This window comes from Oncorhynchus nerka, linkage group LG10, assembly GCF_034236695.1.
Source record: "Oncorhynchus nerka isolate Pitt River linkage group LG10, Oner_Uvic_2.0, whole genome shotgun sequence".
NCBI lineage: Eukaryota > Metazoa > Chordata > Actinopteri > Salmoniformes > Salmonidae > Oncorhynchus > Oncorhynchus nerka.
The window spans coordinates 53079458-53099603 of record NC_088405.1 but is presented as its reverse complement, the minus strand read 5'-3'; the positions used below and the strand labels follow the sequence as shown (position 1 = coordinate 53099603).

The 20146-nt window shown below is 44.6% G+C and overlaps 1 protein-coding gene across 1 annotated transcript; it reads left to right on the top strand.

Annotated features, from left to right (window-relative positions):
- The first annotated feature begins 1685 nt into the window (after positions 1-1685).
- On the top strand, positions 1686-18356 carry LOC115135566 (uncharacterized). The gene is made up of 7 exons (XM_029670380.2): positions 1686-2130; positions 4555-4866; positions 5194-5460; positions 15659-15997; positions 16128-16259; positions 16472-16534; positions 18030-18356. The coding sequence occupies exons 1-7, from the start codon at positions 2052-2054 to the stop codon at positions 18098-18100; spliced, it is 1263 nt and encodes a 420-aa protein (XP_029526240.1). The 5' UTR covers positions 1686-2051; the 3' UTR covers positions 18101-18356.
- The last annotated feature ends 1790 nt before the right edge of the window (positions 18357-20146 follow it).

Here is a 20146-nt window from a genome sequence, read left to right as displayed (position 1 = left end):
GAAACAAGGTTTAGTCACTGGAATATAACCAGAATTAAACCACATTACACAGAGAGAAAAGAAAATACATTATAGTGATGACTAAACACACATTATTAGAAAATGTAAAAAAGAATACACCAGAGGAAGTATAAAAGTGAGTCAGGAAGAGACTGGTAGAGAATCAATGATCAAATGAAAGCGCCCACAGCATAATCCCAGTCCAGTGGCATGCTCCTTTAATCTGGGATTAGCGTTGATTGAGGGCAGAGATGAGTGCCGCCATCTTTAAGAGGCATTGACGTGGAGCTGGGGTTTCCCCTCACACGCGCCTCCTAAGGACCGCAAAGGAGAGGTGTAGCTACACATCATGGAGTAAATACATGATCATCTCTCAATCACTCGCTGTTGGTTAATCATGGCAACAGAGTAAGGCCTCCACACTAAAACATGTTTGCTATGATAGACAGATACTCTGGCGCATTAAAACCCCAACCACTCATTATTGACACACAATTCTGCTTTGAAATGATTGTGTTTCTTTTCTGTGCTCATCTCTGTTTATCAGCTACTATGGGATAAATAGGACACTTATCATTAGTGACTCATCATAGTGTGGCATTGTTATGGTTTTATTTCACCCCTTGGAGGCCAATGACACTGAACACAAGGAACTAACGTGAGAAAACACGTTGCATCATCCAACGCGAGGGCAAACTTCCTGAAAGGTTCCTGAACGTTAGGTGCCTTCAGCCACAGCAATAAATAGATTAGGATTCAGGTTTAGTGTGGTCTGTGATCGTGTGTGTATAACACAGTGGCAGTAGTGCCCAGTGGGAGGCAGACAGAAACAATGACTGAATACGTTCCACAATGAACTATAATTGGCCTTGTGGTTAACCTTATGCCTGGCTGCTAGTGGCAGGGCACTTTGACATCCCACTTTTCTTGTCCAAACCAGTTCTCCATGATTAATGAAGGTATTGAAGGCTTGAGAGGTAAAGAACATGCCTTTCATGGAACTAGAAGATACAAGAAAATAAACTGTTTCAGTGGAAACTACAATATGAAAAGAACAGTATACCTAGTCTACTGTGTGCACAGTTATTACTCAGAGAAGGTGTGAGATGTAAAAGGGTGACATACAGAGTGACATGGAAAGAAATCAATCAGATGACAAGAGGTTCTATGAGGCACTGAGTGTGAGGGGTGGGGAAGGGGTGGGGAGGTTTGACAGGGAGATAAGAGGGAAAGAGACATTTCCAAGTAACACAGTGTAACCATTGATTCCACCGTGCCTCGATGTCTCTGTGGGTCTCTATGGGTTTGTATTTCAGAAAAGCCTGTCTGCCCTGCCACTCCCTCCTTCTCGCTCTCTCTTCCTGTTACACACCCTCTTTTCTCCCTGTGAGAGGAGCTAGTTTCTCTGACAGGGAAACTGCTTTTCTGCTCTGACACAAGTGGTTCCAGGTGGGCCCTTTCGTATGTCTGCGGCAGTGCGTTTCAGACGCATTGGCTCTCATTTGTATTAATAAGGATATTTTCCATCTGGATCCTTTAAAGTGACAGCAAAGCAAAGTGACAGGCAGGTAAGAAGCAAAGAGGCGTTTCCAAGTAACACATTGTAACCAATGATTCCACCGTGCCTCTGCCTCTGTAGGAGGGGGTGTATTTCAAACCAGCCTGTCTGCCCTGCCGCTCCCTCCTTCTCGCTCTCCCTTCCTCTTACAGTCCCTCTCTTCTCACTGTGAGAGGAGCTAGTTTCTCTGACAGGGAAACTGCTTTTCTTCTCTGACACAAGTGGTTCCAGGTGGGCCCTTTCGTATGTCTGTGGCAGTGAGTTTCAGACTCATTGGCTCTCATTTGTGTTTACAAGGATATTTTCCATCTGGATCCTTTAACCTTTAAAGTGATAGCAAGTGCTTTTGATCTACACCATCCCAGAGGCTGAAATGTGAGATCTAAGAGAGACCAAGACACTAATTGTGATTCAGAGCTCCTAATTGCTTTAAGATTGCTACTGATTGGAATCAGGACGGGAGTCAACAGCAACTTTGTGACTTTGTGAATGAATGAGAATGGTAAAGGCACTTGCTCAAGCTTTTTTGAGGTTGCTGTGGATTCTCACCTTGGCAAAGTGTAAGATCCCAGGTAAGGATAAGACCTCTCTATCCTCTTTTAAAGGTAGTACTGCAAGAATTGTCAGGATAGGCTCATGGGTCAAGGTTAAAGGCATGGGATGTCTTTAGTGTAAGGAAACAAATAATCTGACTACTGTATGCCTTTAAACACTTACATTTGATCTAATCTTAAAATACATCTATATCTAAAAACATTTCTTACCCCAGGACACTTCAATGGGTGAGTGTCCAGGAAAATAAAGACAAGCAAACTTGACTTACCTGGTTCTGATGGAGGTGATTACGCCAAAATGTAAACCTGCTTGCATGATGTGTCCCGTCAATAAATCATCAGATCTATGCAGAAACAATGTACTCCTTTTTCTTTATTTTCCTGGATAGTCACCAGTTTGAAGTGTCCTGGAGTAAGGAATGATAGTCACCAGTTTGAAGTGTCCTGGGGTAAGGAATGATAGTCACCAGTTTGAAGTGTCCTCGGGTAAGGAATCATAGTCACCAGTTTGAAGTGTCCTGGGGTAAGGAATCATAGTCACCAGTTTGAAGTGTCCTGGGGTAAGGAATGATAGTCACCAGTTTGAAGTGTCCTGGGGTAAGGAATGATAGTCACCAGTTTGAAGTGTCCTGGGGTAAGGAATGATAGTCACCAGTTTGAAGTGTCCTGGGGTAAGGAATCATAGTCACCAGTTTGAAGTGTCCTGGGGTAAGGAATGTTTCCCTTTTTGTTCAAGCGGGGCTGAAGAGTGTTTTGGTACACTTTTTTCTCTCTACATCTCTTGTTCATGGAACAGATGCTTTTTGCATTGTGTCCCTTTCACTGCACAAGAAATCACAGTTCTTCTGGGCAAAACTAAAACGAGACAGACATCTGAAAAAAGAACAAGAACTACTTTAACATGTGGTCCTAAAAGGAGAGGGATTTTCCATAAGACAAATCCAGTGTAAAGTATTAGTTTAAAGATGATGTTTTGACCAGGAGTTTTATGAATACAAACAACCATTCATATACAACAGAAATTACATGTTGTCACTGCACTCTTCCTGTAACTTGTCGATGAAGTCTCTATCCATCCTCAGCAAATCTGAGAATGTATGAAGTAAAAACATCCTTCAAGGCAATGCTGAGCCTCTATTGCTGTGCATGTGGAAATACGTTGTCCACATCCCTGTAAATCCTTGAGAGGTGGTCAGTCAGTGGGCAGTGAGCAGGAGTCGAGATGTGTTCTCTCTGAGGAATCCAGTTGCCCATGGCGTCTGGGATAGCTGGCCCTCTGGCCCTCGGCATGCCTCTGTTTGTTCTGGTTGGGAGACTAGGGAGGCTGGGCCCCACTGCCCTGTTCAGTATTTAGACTGGCCAGACCACGCTGGGGCCCAGGTCAGCTGTCTTTTCGGTTTGGAATGTTGCTGAGGAGATGAAAGACATCTACTCTGAGGAGAAGCTCACAGTCTCACAGGGACGCCCTTGACTCTTCACACATTTGCACACATGCTAATTCTATATAGTCATGCACTCTATTTGACTCTGAGTGGGTGCCCTGTCTGTGAAGGACTTCACTGGTGTTACCACTGTTATTTTGGCAGTAAAAAGCCCATACATTCACCTGTGAACATGGATGTTACATTTATTCATTCACAGTGCAATGTCTTGTCGCAACCACATTTAGTGCAAAACAAATGACTGAAAAGAACGGATGTTGAGAATAGACTGTGTGATTACCAGTTTCAAGGGTATTATCTAGTACTTATCCAGTGTCAAACTCTGCATTTAACTCAAAAATTGTAATGTATGTATGTAATGTTTGGCTTTAGAAGTGCCACCGTAACCATAGGTGCCGGCGCTCACTGTGAGTTGTGTGGTGGCTGAAATGCTGGGACTGCATGTTACAGTTGGGTAAGACGAAACATAGTGAACGTTTCAGAACCGTGAGAGTAACACAACCTATAGCAAGATGGTAAGAGGGGGAGAAAAGTTCACTCATTACCATGAGGATTCAGTACACGTCATACGTGATATACCGGAATGGAAAGGACACACTGTGAGTAGGTGTTGTGGGCTGAAAGAAAAAGATAGGAATGGAGAGAACATTTTGTTCATTCCGCCTTCTACTGCAGTAGGCTAAATAGGGGGTCACACACAGTGTTTCTTGGTGGTTTTAAATCTACTTTGAAACAAAATGATATACCTTAAACACATAGTTATGGGCTTTAAAAAATAATACACCTGTACCATATCAGATATGGAGTTGAAATGTATTACATTTTGAGTTTGCATCGAAATATTGCACTTTATATACGTCACAGAAGACTGAAATAAAAAAATATAACAAAACCGTTTGACATAGCAACACTGGATTTTTTGCGTTTAAAAAAAAAAAAAAAAGAATGTTAACTAATTATTAAATTTTCCCAAACTGTTCTCTCTCTGCTTCTCCCTTAGATGCCCATTTGACATGCCTGTTCTCAGAAGACTGTGTGCTACCCTGCAGCTTCAAACCCAGCGGAAATGAGATCATCAGCTGGTACCGCCAGGAGTTACTCCTCCTCAGCCACTCACATCAGGGTGGAGACCAGTCGGACCAGCCTCCCAAGGGCCACCGTACCAGGATGTACCTGCTTCAGGACCAGCTCTCCCGGGGCAACGCCTCGCTCCACCTCAGCCAGTGTGGCATCAAGGACCGAGGTCGCTACAGGTGTCTGGTCAACAGCACTCTGGGACAACAGGAGTCCTTTATCATCATGAAAGTGGAGGGTTAGTAGTACCGCTGGCGCTAGTATCGAAGCTAGAGTATGCTGCTGAGTATCCACTTCACATATCAAATTCTTTCAGCATAGCTTGTGGTAAAATACCCTCTGTTAAGAGACATGAATCATTGTTTGTCGACCAGCTACCGCTGTATTGGAGCTAGAGCCAAATTGCTAAACTGATGCCAAGCCAAGAGTCGAGTATTTGCTTTTGCTATTGGTTTTGTAACTTTGCTGTACAAAAACCTTTTGAATGGTTTTTGCTCTCAAATTCGCTGTTTGTAGTGAAAGGCTATTACTCTCTAACCTTGGCTCTCTGTCACTGTTATTCCAGCTCCCATCAAGATGGTTACTATGGAGATAAGTAAGAACACAGAGATTCAGTGCCTGTCTAAGGATATCTTCCCTGCTCCCCGTGTACAATGGTCCACTCTGCCACCTAAAGCCAACCTGAGATCCACCACACATATGGCACCCAACACTGAGGGCCTCTACTCTGTTCAGAGCAAACTGAGAATGTTTGGAAATACCCCCACTTACGTCTGCACCGTTAATTCCACATATGGATCACAGTCATGGAAGAGCTCACTACAAAAAGGAGGTACGGCATAATCAGCATTGTCTTTCTCTTTCTCTCTTTCTCTCTCATTTTGCAGATGCACAGTTTATGGTTGATAAATGATCATTTAAACAGTAATACACTGCTGAGAGTGACTGTTATTACAAAAATAAAACGATTATTTAACCTTTATTTAACTAGGCAAGTCAGTTAAGAACAAATTCTTATTTACAATGACGGCCTACCAAAAGGTTACAGGCCTCCTGCGGGGACGGGGGCTGGGATTAAAATGAAACACTACATAAAGAGAGACCTAAGACAACAACACAGCATGGAAGCAACACAACATGACAACAACATGGTAGCAACACAACATGGCAGCAGCAAAACATGGTAGCCTCACAAAACAGGGTACAAACATTATTGGGCACAGACAACAGCACAAAGGGTAAGAAAGTAGGGACAACAATACATCCCGCAAAGCAGCCACACCTGTCAAGATGGTCACCATTGTTCCTATAACCAAGAAGGTAAAGATAACTGAACTAAATAACTACCGCCCCGTAGCACTCACTTCTGTTATCATGAAGCGCTTTGAGAGACTAGTCAAGGATTATATCACCTCCACCTTACCAGTGTCATGACGTGGCCCTTTCTGGGTGTAGATCGTGGCTCCCCCCCTCGCTCTCCCTCTCTCTCCTAAACCCAGGTTTTGTTATCTCAGGTCATAAATTCCTGGCAGAGACTCTCTCCCCCTGGTCATGCAGAAAGAGAGGGAGAGAGCATAGGGAGAGAACAAAGGACTTCACTTGGCAAAACTCCTAAATCCCCAAAATGGGGACATTTTGAGAATGTGTAAATGGTCCGTGGACACTTAAGGGACAGTTATGACAAGTGTGTTTCATTTGGTGATCTCATGAAGGACAGGAAACACACATAACGGTATCTCTTAAAGTGTACATTTCCCAGCTGTCAGGTTTACATCTAAATATTGTGAAAGGTATGTGATTAAACATTAACCTATTTGTGAAAAGATGTAATGTGATATGAACATTCTAAATGAGAGTTTGGATTTTCATATGAAGATTAACTAGTCATTGGCCACACCCCCGTGAGCCCAGACATCACATTAGGCATCGACAAAGGATTAAACCTGCTCCTGAAGAAATTCACACATGATCATAACATGCCAGGTGACGCTGGAAGTGGTTTAAACTACAACTCTATCAAAAGACAAGACTATACCAACGTGGAGCATTGGCTACACGGCTGGAAATGATTCAACTCTGAAAATGGTTCAACTCTGGGACTATCGATTCACTACAGAAGGAGCCAATTCTAGACGACACTAATTACTAGTCTTCAGCTAGAAATGACGTAAACATTGAACGTGAATAAAGAGAACTGCTGAAGCATCTATTCTATGAGAAGATTTCTGAATGGTACTATGAAGTTTCCATTCTAACCACCTACAACCACCTACGACTTTGATCTTCCGGGAAACACAACCAGAGACTTTTCTGTTGACTCTCTCCAGCAGATGGACCTGCGACCACAGAGAGAGACAGCAAGAAATACACCCGGAAATATGTAAATTGCAATTTATTTTCGGATGAGCGGTCGTTCATGTAAAGTATTAGCAATTTATATGAGTGTAGTAATCCTCTATGAGTTTCCCGCACTTGAACTGCCACACCCCTTTTCTTTGTCTACCAAGCCGTCATATCGGTTTCGTCCGCTAGAGACCTTTTCTTTGTATTATGTAGCAACCCAATGTATGAACTAATTGTGTGTGTTTTCATTTATTTCTATAATTAGTTAGTTAGTAAATAAATACCCAAGCCAATTTGTATATCGCTGATTCATAATTTACGATAGGGATTGTGCAGAGAACCAAGACTTTTACGACGTTTCGAATGAGAATGACGGAAGGTAAAGATTAATAATCATTAATAGAAGACTAGATAAGATATGAAAATATCTGAAGAGTCGATTCGGGAAATAGAGACTATAGCATTTTCCCGTGGTGCCCCGACTTCCTAGTTGATTAAAGATTACATGATTGGTTTAATCAGGTAATAATAGTTACAAATAGAGAACTGATTTGATAAAATAACAGTCTTCACATTTAATGATAGTAAAGACACGACACCAGCCACCCTAGACCCTCTTCAGTCCACAGACGATGCAATCGCCATCATACTGCACACTGCCCTATCCCATCGGGAGAAGAGGAATACCTATGGAAGAATGCCATTCATTGACTTCAGCTCAGCATTCAACACCATAGTACACTCCAAGCTCATCATCAAGCAGGAGGCCCTGGGCCTCAACCCCACCCTGTGCAATTGGGTCCTGGACTTTCTGATGGACCGCCCCCAAACAACATCTCCACCGCGCTGGCCCTCAACAGCGAGGTGGAGGGTGCGTGCTCAGGGTGCGTGCTCAGCCCCCTCCTGTACTCCCTGTTCACCCATGACTGTGTGGCCATACACGCCTCCAACTCAATCATCAAGTTTGCAGACGACACAACAGTAGTGGGCTTAATTACCAACAACAACGAGACAGCCTACAGGGAGGAGGTGAGGGAACTCGGAGTGTGGTGTCAGGAAAACAACCTCTCACTAAACGTCAACAAAACAAAGATGATCGTGGACTTCAGGAAAGAGCAGAGGGAGCACCCCCTATCCACTTCGAAGGGACAGCAGTGAAGAAAGTGGAAAGTTTTAAGTTCCTCGGTGTACACATCAACGACAAACTGAAATAGTCCACCAACACAGACAGTGTGGTGAAGAAGGTGCAACAGCATCTCTACAACCTCAGGAGGCTGAAGAAATTTGGCTTGTCACCCAAAACCCTGACTAACTTTTACAGATCCACAATCGAGAGCATCATGTCGGGCTGTATCACAGCCTGGTATGGCAACTGCTCTGCCCTCAACCGCAAGGCTCTCCAGAGGGTGCTGCGGTCTGCACAACGCATCCCTGGGGAAATTACCTATAGCACCCGGTGTCACAGGAAGGCAAAAGAAGATCATCAAAGACAACAACCACCCGAGCCACTGCCTGTTCACACCACTACCATCCAGAAGGCGAGGTCAGTACAGGTGCATCAAAGCGGGGACTGAGAAGCTGTTCTTCAGTCTCTATTTCAAGGCCATCAGACTGGTAAACAGCAATCACAAACTCAGAAAGGCTGCTGCCAACATGGAGACCCAAACACTGGCCTCTTTAACAAATAGATCACTAGTCACTTGCACTGTCGGAACCAGAAGCACAAGCATTTCGCTACACTCGCATTAACATCTTCTAACCATGTGTATGTGACAAATAAAATTTTATTTGTCAGTGTGAGTGTCCATGATTGAGTCTGATTGAGTCTTTGAATTAAGAGCTGCTGTGAACTGAAAAGACGAGCGACCGAAGGATGTTTGTGCTTTGGGGACCTTTAACAGAATGTGACTGGCAGAACGGGTGTTTTATGTGAAGGATGATGGCTGCAGTAGATATCTCAAATGGGGGAGTGAGGCCTAAGAGGGTTTTATAAATAAGCATCAACCAGTGGGTCTAGCGACGGGTATACAGAGATGACCAGTTTACAGAAAACTTTGGTCGAGTAACAGAAAATCTGGGGAGGGGCTAGTGATGATGTCATCCTATAAGGACATTGGTGGCATTGGTGGCAAATCTGATGGCCGAATGGTAAAGAACATCTAGCCGAATGGTAAGAACATCTAGTCATTTGAATCAGGGTTAGTTTGGCAGCTGGGGTGAAAGAGGAGCTAATTAGCATAACGATAAATATTCCTAGAAACCAAGTCTAGAAATTTAACTTTAGCCTGCAGCTTTGATATGTGCTGAGAAAGGACAAGTGCATTTGTGTAAGCCATACTCTCATAGCATTTTGTATGAGGTGACTACCTCAAAAAGCAATCAAATAAACCCTCAGAGGGAGTAATCACACCAGTGGGGAGAGGGACATTCTTCTTACCAAACCACAATGTCCTTTGTTTTGGAGGTGTTCAGAACAAGGTTAAGGGTAGAGAAAGCTTGTTGGACACTAAGAAAACTTTGTTGTCGAGCGTTTAACAGAAAATCTGGGGAGGGACTATTTTCTGTAGTATAAGATTTATGAAATATCATCTGCATATAAATGGATGCAAATAAATACTTCCTTTTTTTACTTTAGCCTGAGCTATGTTGTTGATGTAAATTGAGAAGAGCGTGAGGCCTAGGATTAAACCCTGGGGTACATCCTTGGTGACAGGAAATGGCTAAGACAGCAGATGTTCTGACTTTATACACCGCACTCTTTGAGAGAGGTAGTTAATAGTAACTCCCCATCCCGGGTCCGGGAGCGTAATCATCGACTGACACTAATTAGCATAACGCAACGGACATAAATATTCCTAGAAAATATTCCTATTCACGAAAATCACGAGTGAAATGTATTGAGACACAGCTTAGCCTTTTGTTAATCACCCTGTCATCTCAGATTTTCAAAATATGCTTTACAGCCAAAGCTAGACAAGCATTTGTGTAAGTTTATCGATAGCCTAGCATAGCATTTTGTCCAGCTAGCAGCAGGTAACTTGGTCACGGAAATCCAGGGAAATATGTGACCAGGGACGGTGAAGGACAGGGAGAGGTTGAAGGAGGCCAGCCAGAGCTTACCAAGGAGTCTTGTTCTGAGCACAGACAGTGCAGGCGGCGACGAATGCGGAGATGTCCGGAACTATGGTGGGCCACCTGCCACCCTGGCTCCAATGGGGGCAATAACGGCGTGAAAGCGCGTCTGGCTTAACATTCTTAGACCCCGGGTGGTAGGAGATGGTGAAGTTGAACCGGGTGAACAACAGTGCCCATCGAGCTTGCCTGGAGTTGAGATACTTGGCGGTGCGGAGATATTCCAGGTTCTTGTGATCCGTCCACACTATGAATAGAAGTTCCGCCGCCATCTAACCATTGTCTCCACTCCTCCAAGGCCATCTTCACGGTGAGTAGTTCTCGATTCCCCACATCATAATTCCTCTCTGTGGCGTTAGGAGAAGAAGGCGCAGAGATGCAGCTTAAGTTCCAGGGCAGAACGCTGGGACAGGACAGCCCCCACTCTGACATCCGAAGCGTCTACCTCCACCATGAACTGACGGGACGGGTCCGGATGGATCAATATGGGAGCTGTGGTGAAGCGGTGCTTAAGGTCCAGGAATGCCCGGTCAACAGCTGGGGACCACATGAACGGGACCTTCGGAGATGTGAGTGCTGACAAGGGAGAGGCCATGGTGGATTAAACCGTGATAGGAATTGGCAAATCCTAAAAAACGTTGCAATCTAGATCCATCTGCACATTCCCAGAAGTGATGTATCCAAGGAAGGAGATGATGGAGCGATGGAACTCGCATTTTACAAACAGCTGGTTCTCCAGGAGATGCTGGAGGACTTGTTGGATGTGGAGAATGTGTTCTTGAGCTAAGCGGGAAAAGACGAGGATGTCATCGAGGTAGACGAAAGTGAACTGGTTCAACATATCCCGGAAAACGTCATTAACCAGGGCCTGGAACACAGCAAGAGCATTGGTCAAACCGAATGGCACCACCAGGTGTTTATAGTGTCCACTAGCAGTGTTGAAGGCTGTCTTCCACTCATCACCTTCCCATATCCGTACCAGGTGGTAAACGTTCCCCTAACTTAGAGAACATAGTAGCCCATTGGAGCGGCTCAAAACCAAGGCGATGAGTGGTAGTGGGTAGCGGTTCTTAACCGTGATGTCATTGAGGCCCCGGTCGATGTACGGGTGCAGAGTTTCGTCCTTCTTCTCCACAAAGAAGAACCCTGCGCCGGCGGGGGAGTCAGAAGGACGGATACCCCTTGCAGCCAGGGACCCGACAGTGAATACAGCCATCCCCGGGGTGGTAGTGCCCGAGAGAATGTCATTCCTGCAGTCATAGGGTCAATGCAGAGGAAGCGAAGTGGCCCGGGCCATGCTGAAAACCTCCCATAGATCCTGGTACTCCGCGGGAATGGCTGGTCCGAGGCTTCTTCCGAGCCCAAAGGAAGACGTCCCGGGGCAGGCTGCGCTGACTTCAGGCAATGGGCGTGGCAGAACGGGCTCCAGCCCATGATAGTACCAGCAGTCCAGTTGATAAGGGGATTGTGGCGCTGGAGCCAAGAAAACCCCAATACAACGGGAACCTGAGCATAAACTGTATAGATCACTGTGGTTCCCGGACACACACAAGTGGATAGGAGTAGTATTGTGGGTAACCCTGCCTATAGAGTGCCCATCCAGTGCTCTAACATCCACGTGACTGGAGAGGGGCTGAGTGGGGATGCCCAGCTCAGACACCAGGGTGGCGTCCATGAAACTCTCATCGGCCCCAGGGTCAATGAGAACCCAGGGAGATTTAGATTGGTCACCCCACAGCAGGATGGCATGGAGAGGGGTGTGAGTAAGGGGAGAAGAAAAACTCTCCGTATGGCCCACCAGAGTACTCGTACCTACTGATGAGCCTGGTCTTCTTAAAAGACAGGTTGACACATAATGACCGGCAGTTCCGCAATACAGACAACTCTGGGTGTTAAGTCTGCGTAAGTGTTCAGCCTAGCTCTGCCAAGTTGCATCGGCTACGAAAAAGGGGAGTCGGCAGACCTCAGAGACTCTCGGGGGAACTCTCGTAAGCTTGGATTCTCTCGGGGACGTAGACGCCGGAATCTTCCGGAGTTCCTCGGAGGCAAGTTGGGATCCTTAGGGCAAGAGATTGGGACCGGAATCAGACCTCCTCTCCCTCCTATGTTCCCGTAGCCGCCCATCGATACGGATGGTCAAGGCGAAGAGAGAATCGAGATACGTAGGCAGTTCCCGGGCTGCAAGCTCATCCTTAACGTCCTCCGATAATCCATGAAGGAATGTGTCAAACGGTGATTCTGAGTTCCAGGCACTCTCGGCAGCCAATGTGCAGAAATCAACTGCATAGTCCACCACAATGCGGAAGTCTTGGCGAAGCTGGAGTAACTTCTGGGCAGCCTCTCTCCCAGAAAATGGAGAATTGAAACCTTTTTCACCTCATCCACGAACTCCTTCAGGCTGAAACACTCGGTAGATTGTTGCTCCCACACCGCAGTAGCCCAGGCAAAAGCCCTCCCGGACATTAGCGGGGGAAGGACGAGGGCAGCAGCTCAAAGATGAGGGAACACTGGGAGAGAAACACCCGACAGGTTCCTGACCGTCCAGCGAAGTGTTCCGGGGGAGGTAAGCAAGGTTATTGGGAAGCCAGGGTGGCCTGGAGAGACGCACTGCTGACAGCGGTGTTACTGGGGGGCTGGGAGGCTACTGTCGTGGCCGGTGGACTCACAGATAATCTGCAGAATTGTTCCAGCAATGTATTCAAGGCACAGTCATGGCGTTCTGCCAAGGTCTGGAATCCGTCCATAAGACCTGGGAGTAACTCCTTGTGTCTCCCAATGGTGGCTCCTTGGGAGGAGATGGTCCAAGTCTACTGCGTCAGTCATGGCCAGGTCGTACAATCGGACCTCAGGAGAAGACCCAGATGCAGACAGTTCGAAGCAACAAAGTTTATTACAAAAACAGGTGGCAGGCAAACGACAGGTCAAGGGCAGGCAGAGGTCAGTAATCCAGAGCAGAGTCTGAAGGTACAGAACAGCAGGCTCAGGGTCAGGGCAGGCAGAGGTCAGTAATCCAGGGCAGTGTCACAGGGTACGGAATAGCAGGCAGGCTCAGGGTCGGGGCAGGCAGAATGGTCAAAACTGGAAAAGCTAGAAAACAAGGACAAGAGAGAAAAACAGGAGTACAGGAAAAATGCCAGTAGGCTTGACGAGACAAGACAAACTGGCAACAGACAAACAGAAAACACAGGTATAAGTGCACAGGGGATAATGGGGGAAATGGGTGACACCTGGAGGGGGTGGAGGCAAGCACAAGACAGGTGAAACAGATCAGGGTGTGACAATGACAGCTTTGCACACTCTTGGCATTCTCTCAACCAGCTTCATGATGTAGTCACCTGGAATGCATTTCAATTAACAGGTGTGCCTTGTTAAAAGTTCATTTGTGGAATTTCTTTCCTTCTTAATGCTTTTGAGCCAATCAGTTGTGTTGTGACAAGGTAGAGGTGGTATACAGAAGATAGCTTTAAGCAAAGAGATAGTCATAAGCAAAGGGAAATGACAGTCCATCATTACTTTAAGACATGAAGGTCAGTCAATCCGGAAAATGTCAATAACTTTGAAAGTTTCTTCCACTTGCAGTCGCAAAAACCATCAAGCACTCTGATGAAACTGGCTCTCATGAGGACCGCCACAGGAAAGGAAGACCCAGAGTTACCGCTGCTGCAGAGGATAAGTTTATTCGAGTTAACTGCACCTCAGATTGCAACCCACATAATGCTTTACAGAGTTCAAATATCTCAACATCTCAACTTCAACTGTTCAGAAGAGACTGTGTGAATCAGGCCTTCGTGGTCGGAATCCTGCAAAGAAACCACTACTAAAGGATACCAAAAATAAGATGAGACTTGCTTGGGCCAAGAAACACGAGCAGTGGACATTAGACCGATGGAAATGTTCCTTTGGTATGATGAGTCCACATTTGAGCCTTTTAATTCCAACTGCCGTGTCTTTGTGAGATGTAGAGTAGGTGAACGGATGATTTCCGCATTTGTGGTTCCCACCGTGAAGCATGGAGGAGGAGGTGTGATGGTGTGGGTTTCTTTGCTGGTGACACTGTCTGTGATTTATTTAACCAGCATGGCTACCACAGCATTCTGCAGCGATATGCCATCCCATCTGGTTTGCGCTAAATAAGACTATAATTTGTTTTCAAACAGGACAATGACCCAAAACACACCTCCAGGCTGTGTAAGGGCTATTTGACCAAGGAGAGTGATGAAGGGCTGCATCAGATGACCTGGCCTCCACAATCACCAGACCTCAACCCAATTGAGATGGTTTGGGATGAGTTGGACCGCAGAGTGTAGGAAAAGCAGGCAACAAAGTGATCAGCATATGTGGGAACTCTTTCAAGACTGTTGGAAAAGCATTCCTCATGAAGCTGTTTGTGAAAGAATGCCAAGAGTGTGCAAAGCTGTCAAGAAGTCATTTTGTCATTTAATTTTTTCCCCCTTTTCATATCCAATTGTTTTAGTAGTTACTATCTTGTCTCATCACTACAACTCCCGTACGGGCTCAGGAGAGACAAAGGTCGAAAGCCATGCGTCCTCTGAAACACAACCCAACCAAGCCGCACTGCTTCTTAACACAGCACACATCCAACCCGGAAGCCAGCCGCACCAATGTGTCGGAGGAAACACCGTACACCTGGCGACCTGGTTAGCATGCACTGCGCCCGGCACAGGAGTCGCTAGTGCATGATGAGACATGATATCCCTACCCAAACCCGGACGACACTAGGCCAATTGTACATCGCCCCATGGAACTCACGGTCACAGCCGGCTGCGACAGAGCCTGGGCTCAAACCCAGAATCTCTGGTGGCACAGCTAGCACTGCAATGCAGTGCCTTAGACCCTTTGAAGAGTCTAAAATATATTTTGATTTGTTTAATAGTTTTGATGACCTACAATGTAGAAAAAGGTTTAAAAAATAAAGAAAAACCCTTGAATGAGTAGGTGTGTCCAAACTTTTGACTGGTACTGTATATTTTAGAGGCTATTTATACAGACAATTGGTGTAAAACCTGTATAAACTGTATTTACAATTATTTGACAATATTTTATATTGACAATAATTCTATTACACCATTTCTGATATATCCCATGTCTTACTTTAATTTTCCTGCAGGTGTGTTTTGAGTCAAATCTGGATGATATGCCTCTATTGCCATTCGTTCCAATTAGAGTGGTTTGCATTTCGCCCTGACCCATATGGCTGCCATTTCCCCACCGTTCTAGAACTTTGAAGGTTTATGAAACCCCTCGAGGAATTTAATAGGATCTCTATGGTAACAACGCCCTCTAGTGTTTAAGAGAGTGACTACAGCGGGAAGTCTGCTAAGGGGACAGTGATATATACCTTTTACATTTAGCAGACACTCGTATCGAGAGCAGCTTACATAAGTCAGTGCATTCATTTTTGTCTTTTTTTGTACTGGTCCCCCGTGGGAATCGAAACCCACAAACCTGGCGTTGAAAGTGCCATGCTCTACCAACTGAGCCACAAATAACATGCTTGCCCTGGCTCACAATTCATAAACTTATTTCATCAACAGAGTTGATTGGAGAGGCAGGGCGAGAGCTGTCCATCCCTTGCATGGCTCCACAGAACTTCCAGAACTTTTTCCTCACCTGGACCTTCACTAGAACCAATGATAACTCCAAGGTCATCCTCAGCTATGTCAGCCAAACCAGACGGACCTCCAACCTTTGGGAGGGCCGGGTTGAACTGGAGCAGGACCGAGTTTTGATGGGAGATGGATCCCTCCTTCTTCACAACCCAGAGAGTCAGGAACACACAGGAACCTACACCTGTACATTCTCAGGCTTCCAGAGCAGACACATGGTTCAAACCCAGGTCGCCATCAGGTCAACATCACGGCGGTCGTTGACAGGTACACAATTATACCTTTAAATGATTTACACCCTATGTGCTTATTATGCATGCAAGGTTATTGATGCTAAGTGTTCACATCTTTCCATAATGCTGAATTTTTAACACATTTACATTGTCCAAACGTCTAGACAATATGCCAAATGCTGAAGACCAGGTTGGGCGTACAGGGGAAAGTCACTCCAAGATGTGGGTTATTGCTGTAATAGTTGCAGTGGTTGCACTAGTAACAACAGCTATACTACTGTATAGAAAACAAAGAGGTAAGTATAAAGACAGGTCTTGACCCGGGCCTGCAGTGGGAGTATATCAGCGTATCAAAGAGATGTCTGCTATCCTACTGTTCAATCTACTATAACTAATGTGATGGAATACCTGAGAGTAAATTAATCACTTCTGAACACCATGCATTCTGTACTCATACTCACATGGCAATGAAGGAAGTAATGACTCATATGATTTATGAACTCCCTAGCCAACCAAGGGAAGGCTGATAGGACCACTCTGGAGGACACAGAGATGCAGCCAATGAAAACTAGTAAGTGTAGGTCTATTTTAGTAGTTGTCAGGACTCATCATTATACAGTATGGCCTTTGTCCTATTATAATCCAATCCAGAAATCTTACACTATATATACAAAAGTATGTGGACACCCCTTCAAATGAGTGGATTCGGCTATTTCAGCCACAACCGTTGCTGACAGGTGTTTATAAAATCAAGCACAAATCCATGCAATCTCCATAGACAAATATTGGCAGTGGAATGGCCCGTACTGAAGAGCTCAGTGACTTTCAACGTGGCACCTAAATAGGATGCCACATTTCCAACAAGTCAGTTTGTCAAATTTCTGCCCTGCTAGAACTGCCCCAGTCAACTGTAAGTGCTGTTATTGTGAAGTGGAAACACCTAGGTGCAACAACGGTTCAGCCGCGAAGTGGTAGGCCACACATGCTCACAGAACGGGACCGCCAAGTGCGGAAGTGTGTAGTGCATAAAAATGGTCTCTCCTCGGTTGCAACATTCACTACGGAGTTCCAAACTGCCTCTGGAAATAACTGTTTGTCAGGAGTGGTGTCCAGCTTGCCGCCATTGGACTCTGGAGCAGTGGAAATGTGTTCTCTGGAGTTATTAATCACGCTTCACCATCTGGCAGTCCGACGGACAAAACTTGGTTTGGCAGATGCCAGGAGAATGCTACCTGCCCCAATGCATAGTGGCAACTGTAAAGTTTGGTGGAGGAGGAATAATGGGCAGTGGCTGTTTTCATGGTTCGGGCCTTAGTTCCAGTGAAGGGAAATATTAATGCTACAGCATATAGTGACATGCTAGACGATTTTGTGTTTCCAACTTTGTGGCAATAGTTTGGAGAAGGCCCTTTCCTGTTTCCCCATGACAATGCCCCCGTGCACTAAGCGAGGTCCATACAGAAATGGTTTGTCGAGATCGATGTGGAAGAACTTGACTGGCCTGCACAGAGCACTGACTTCAACTCCATCGAACACATTTGGGATGAATTGTAAAGCCGACTCCGAGTCAGGCCTAATCGCCTGACCTCACTAATGCTCTTGTGGCTGAATGGAAGCAAGTCCCCGGAGCAATGTTCCAACATCTAGGGGAAAGCCTTCCCAGAACAGTGGAGCCTTCCCAGAACAGAACAGCCTTCCCAGAACAGTGGCAGCAAATGGGGGACCAACTCCATATTAATGCCCATAATTTTGGAATGAGATGTTCGAAGAGCAGGTGTCCACATACTTATGGCCATGTAGTGTATCTGATTTTATCCCATTCTGCAAGGCCAAAACAAAAGTGACTTGTGTAGCCTTCAGCCCAGATACCTTTAGCATTAACAACATTCATAAAACTTCAACTGTTCTATCATTTGAATGAATGTATCTGTTATACTAAAGTTCTTATTTATTCATGTTTGGTTGAAGTACACTGAAAGGAAATACTGCTGGCTTTAGTTATTTTTTCATTGGCTAATACCTATTGCCCTGCCTTACTAATTGGCCTTTCCATTTCTCCCTCACAGTTAAAACATCTGATGATCTGCCAATGGATAACTGCCAGCTGACAGCAGGACAAAACAACGGCCATACATAGCTCTGACTGACAAGACGTACTAGATGACAGTCATACTGTTTCTAATCACAGACCTGACATCATCAATCAACCATGCATTTGTAGCTTGACTGATAGTTAGAAAATGTGCCCATGGACAACAACCCACATGTTTTGCTCAAGGGGGGAAATTATATCATTGGAGAGTACTGTTCTACAGTGGAGCACATCTGTGTTCTAAACAATTGAATAACTGTACCGTCTTCATAATTTACATTAAAGTTTTGAATTAAGTATTCATTGTAGCAGTCATCTGTGAGTGTCTGAACAGTTGTCAACTCTGAGATACCTTACCCTTCTAAGGTATCTAGCTAGCTACAGCAGGCTACCGAGACAGAAATAGACATTGCCATGCTGTTCGTAATGGAGCGTAACATTTTCGTCCTGAATTTGAGCTTTCATTTTAACAACATGACCACACAACTTTGGAATTCTATATTGGACAAAATGCGTGGTGCAGGCATATTTTGATATTTAAGATTGTGAAAATGTTGTACAGTCATTCCCTCTTAGAAAAAAACGGTTCCAAAAGGGTTCTTCAGCTGTCCCCATAGGAGAACACTTTTTGGTTCCTGGTAGAACCCTATTTTTGGGTTCCATGTAGAACCCTCTGTGGAAAGGGTTCTACATGGAACCAAAAGGGTTCTAACCTGGAACCCTAAAGGGTTCTACCTGGAAGCAAAAATAGTTATTCAAAGGATTATTCTATGGGAACAGCCGAAGAACCCCTTTAGGTTCTAGATAGCACCTTTTTTTTTCTAAGAGTGTACACCTAGATGTGTGAGTAGAAGTATACTAGTAGGTAAGAATACTACAAATTTTGATTATCAGAAATGTTTGATTGCAATTATATAACATTATCCTCTGGAATCTAAACTTCTATTAAAGAATATGTAGGCATTATTTTAAAAAAGGCCATGTCTTGTCTCTCTGGTGACCTGTCTCTACTCTGAGGACTGTGTGCTGCCATGTAGCTTCAAACGAAATGAAGACAAGGTGATTCATTGGTACAGACAGCAAACACCCGTCCATAGCTACTACGATGACATTGACTAGTTACAATTTCAGACTGAACATTTCAGTGGAAATACATCTTTGTTTAAAGACCAGCCTTTTCATGTAAATAAATCAGTCCTACTCAGGAGTGTAGATGTTTCAGATGAGGGTATATACACTACCGTTCCAAAGTCTGGGGTCACTTAGAAATGTCCTTGTTTTTGAAAGAAAAGCCAATTATTTTGCCCATTAAAAAAACATAAAATTGATCAGAAATGCAGTGTAGACATTGTTAAAGTGGTAAATGAATATTATAGTTGGAAACGGCAGATATTTAATGGAATATCTAACACTACTGTTCCAAAGTTTGGGGTAACTTAGAAATTCCCTTGTTTTTGAAAGAAAAGCACATTTTTTGTTCATTAAAATATCATAAAATTGATCAGAAATGCAGTGTAGACATGGTTAATGTTATAACTGACTAATGTAGCTGGAAACGGCAGATTTTTTTAATGGAATATCTACATAGGCCCATTATCAGCAACCATCACTCCTGTGTTCCAATGGAAAGTTGTGTTAGCTAATCCAAGTTTATAATTTTAAAAGGCTAATTGATCATTAGAAAACCCTTTTGCAATTTTTAGCACAGCTGAAAACTGTTGTGCTGATTAAAGAAGCAATAAATCTGGCATTCTTTAGACTAGTTGAGTATCTGGAGCATCAGCATTTGTGGGTTCGATTACAGGCTCAAAATGGCCAATAACAAAGAACTCTTCTGAAGCTCATCAGTCTATTCTTGTTCTGAGAAATGAAGGCCATTCCATGCAAGAAATTGCCAAGAAACTGAAGATCTCGTACAACGCTGTGTACTACTACCTTCACAGAACAGCGCAAACTAGCTCTAACCAGAATAGAAAGAGGGGTGGGAGGCCCCGGTGCACAACTGAGCAAGAGGACAAGTACATTAGAGTGTCTAGTTTGAGAAACAGACACCTCACAAGTCCTCAACTGGCAGCTTCATTAAATAAACAA

Excerpts from the sequence above, each read along its gene's own strand:
- LOC115135566 (XM_029670380.2), top strand. The coding sequence starts at position 2,052 with ATGAGAATGGTAAAGGCACTTGCTCAAGCTTTTTTGAGGTTGCTGTGG. Across the intron at positions 4,867-5,193 it reads TATCATCATGAAAGTGGAGG|CTCCCATCAAGATGGTTACT; the intron begins GTTAGTAGTACC and ends CTGTTATTCCAG. Across the intron at positions 16,260-16,471 it reads ACTGTATAGAAAACAAAGAG|CCAACCAAGGGAAGGCTGAT; the intron begins GTAAGTATAAAG and ends TGAACTCCCTAG.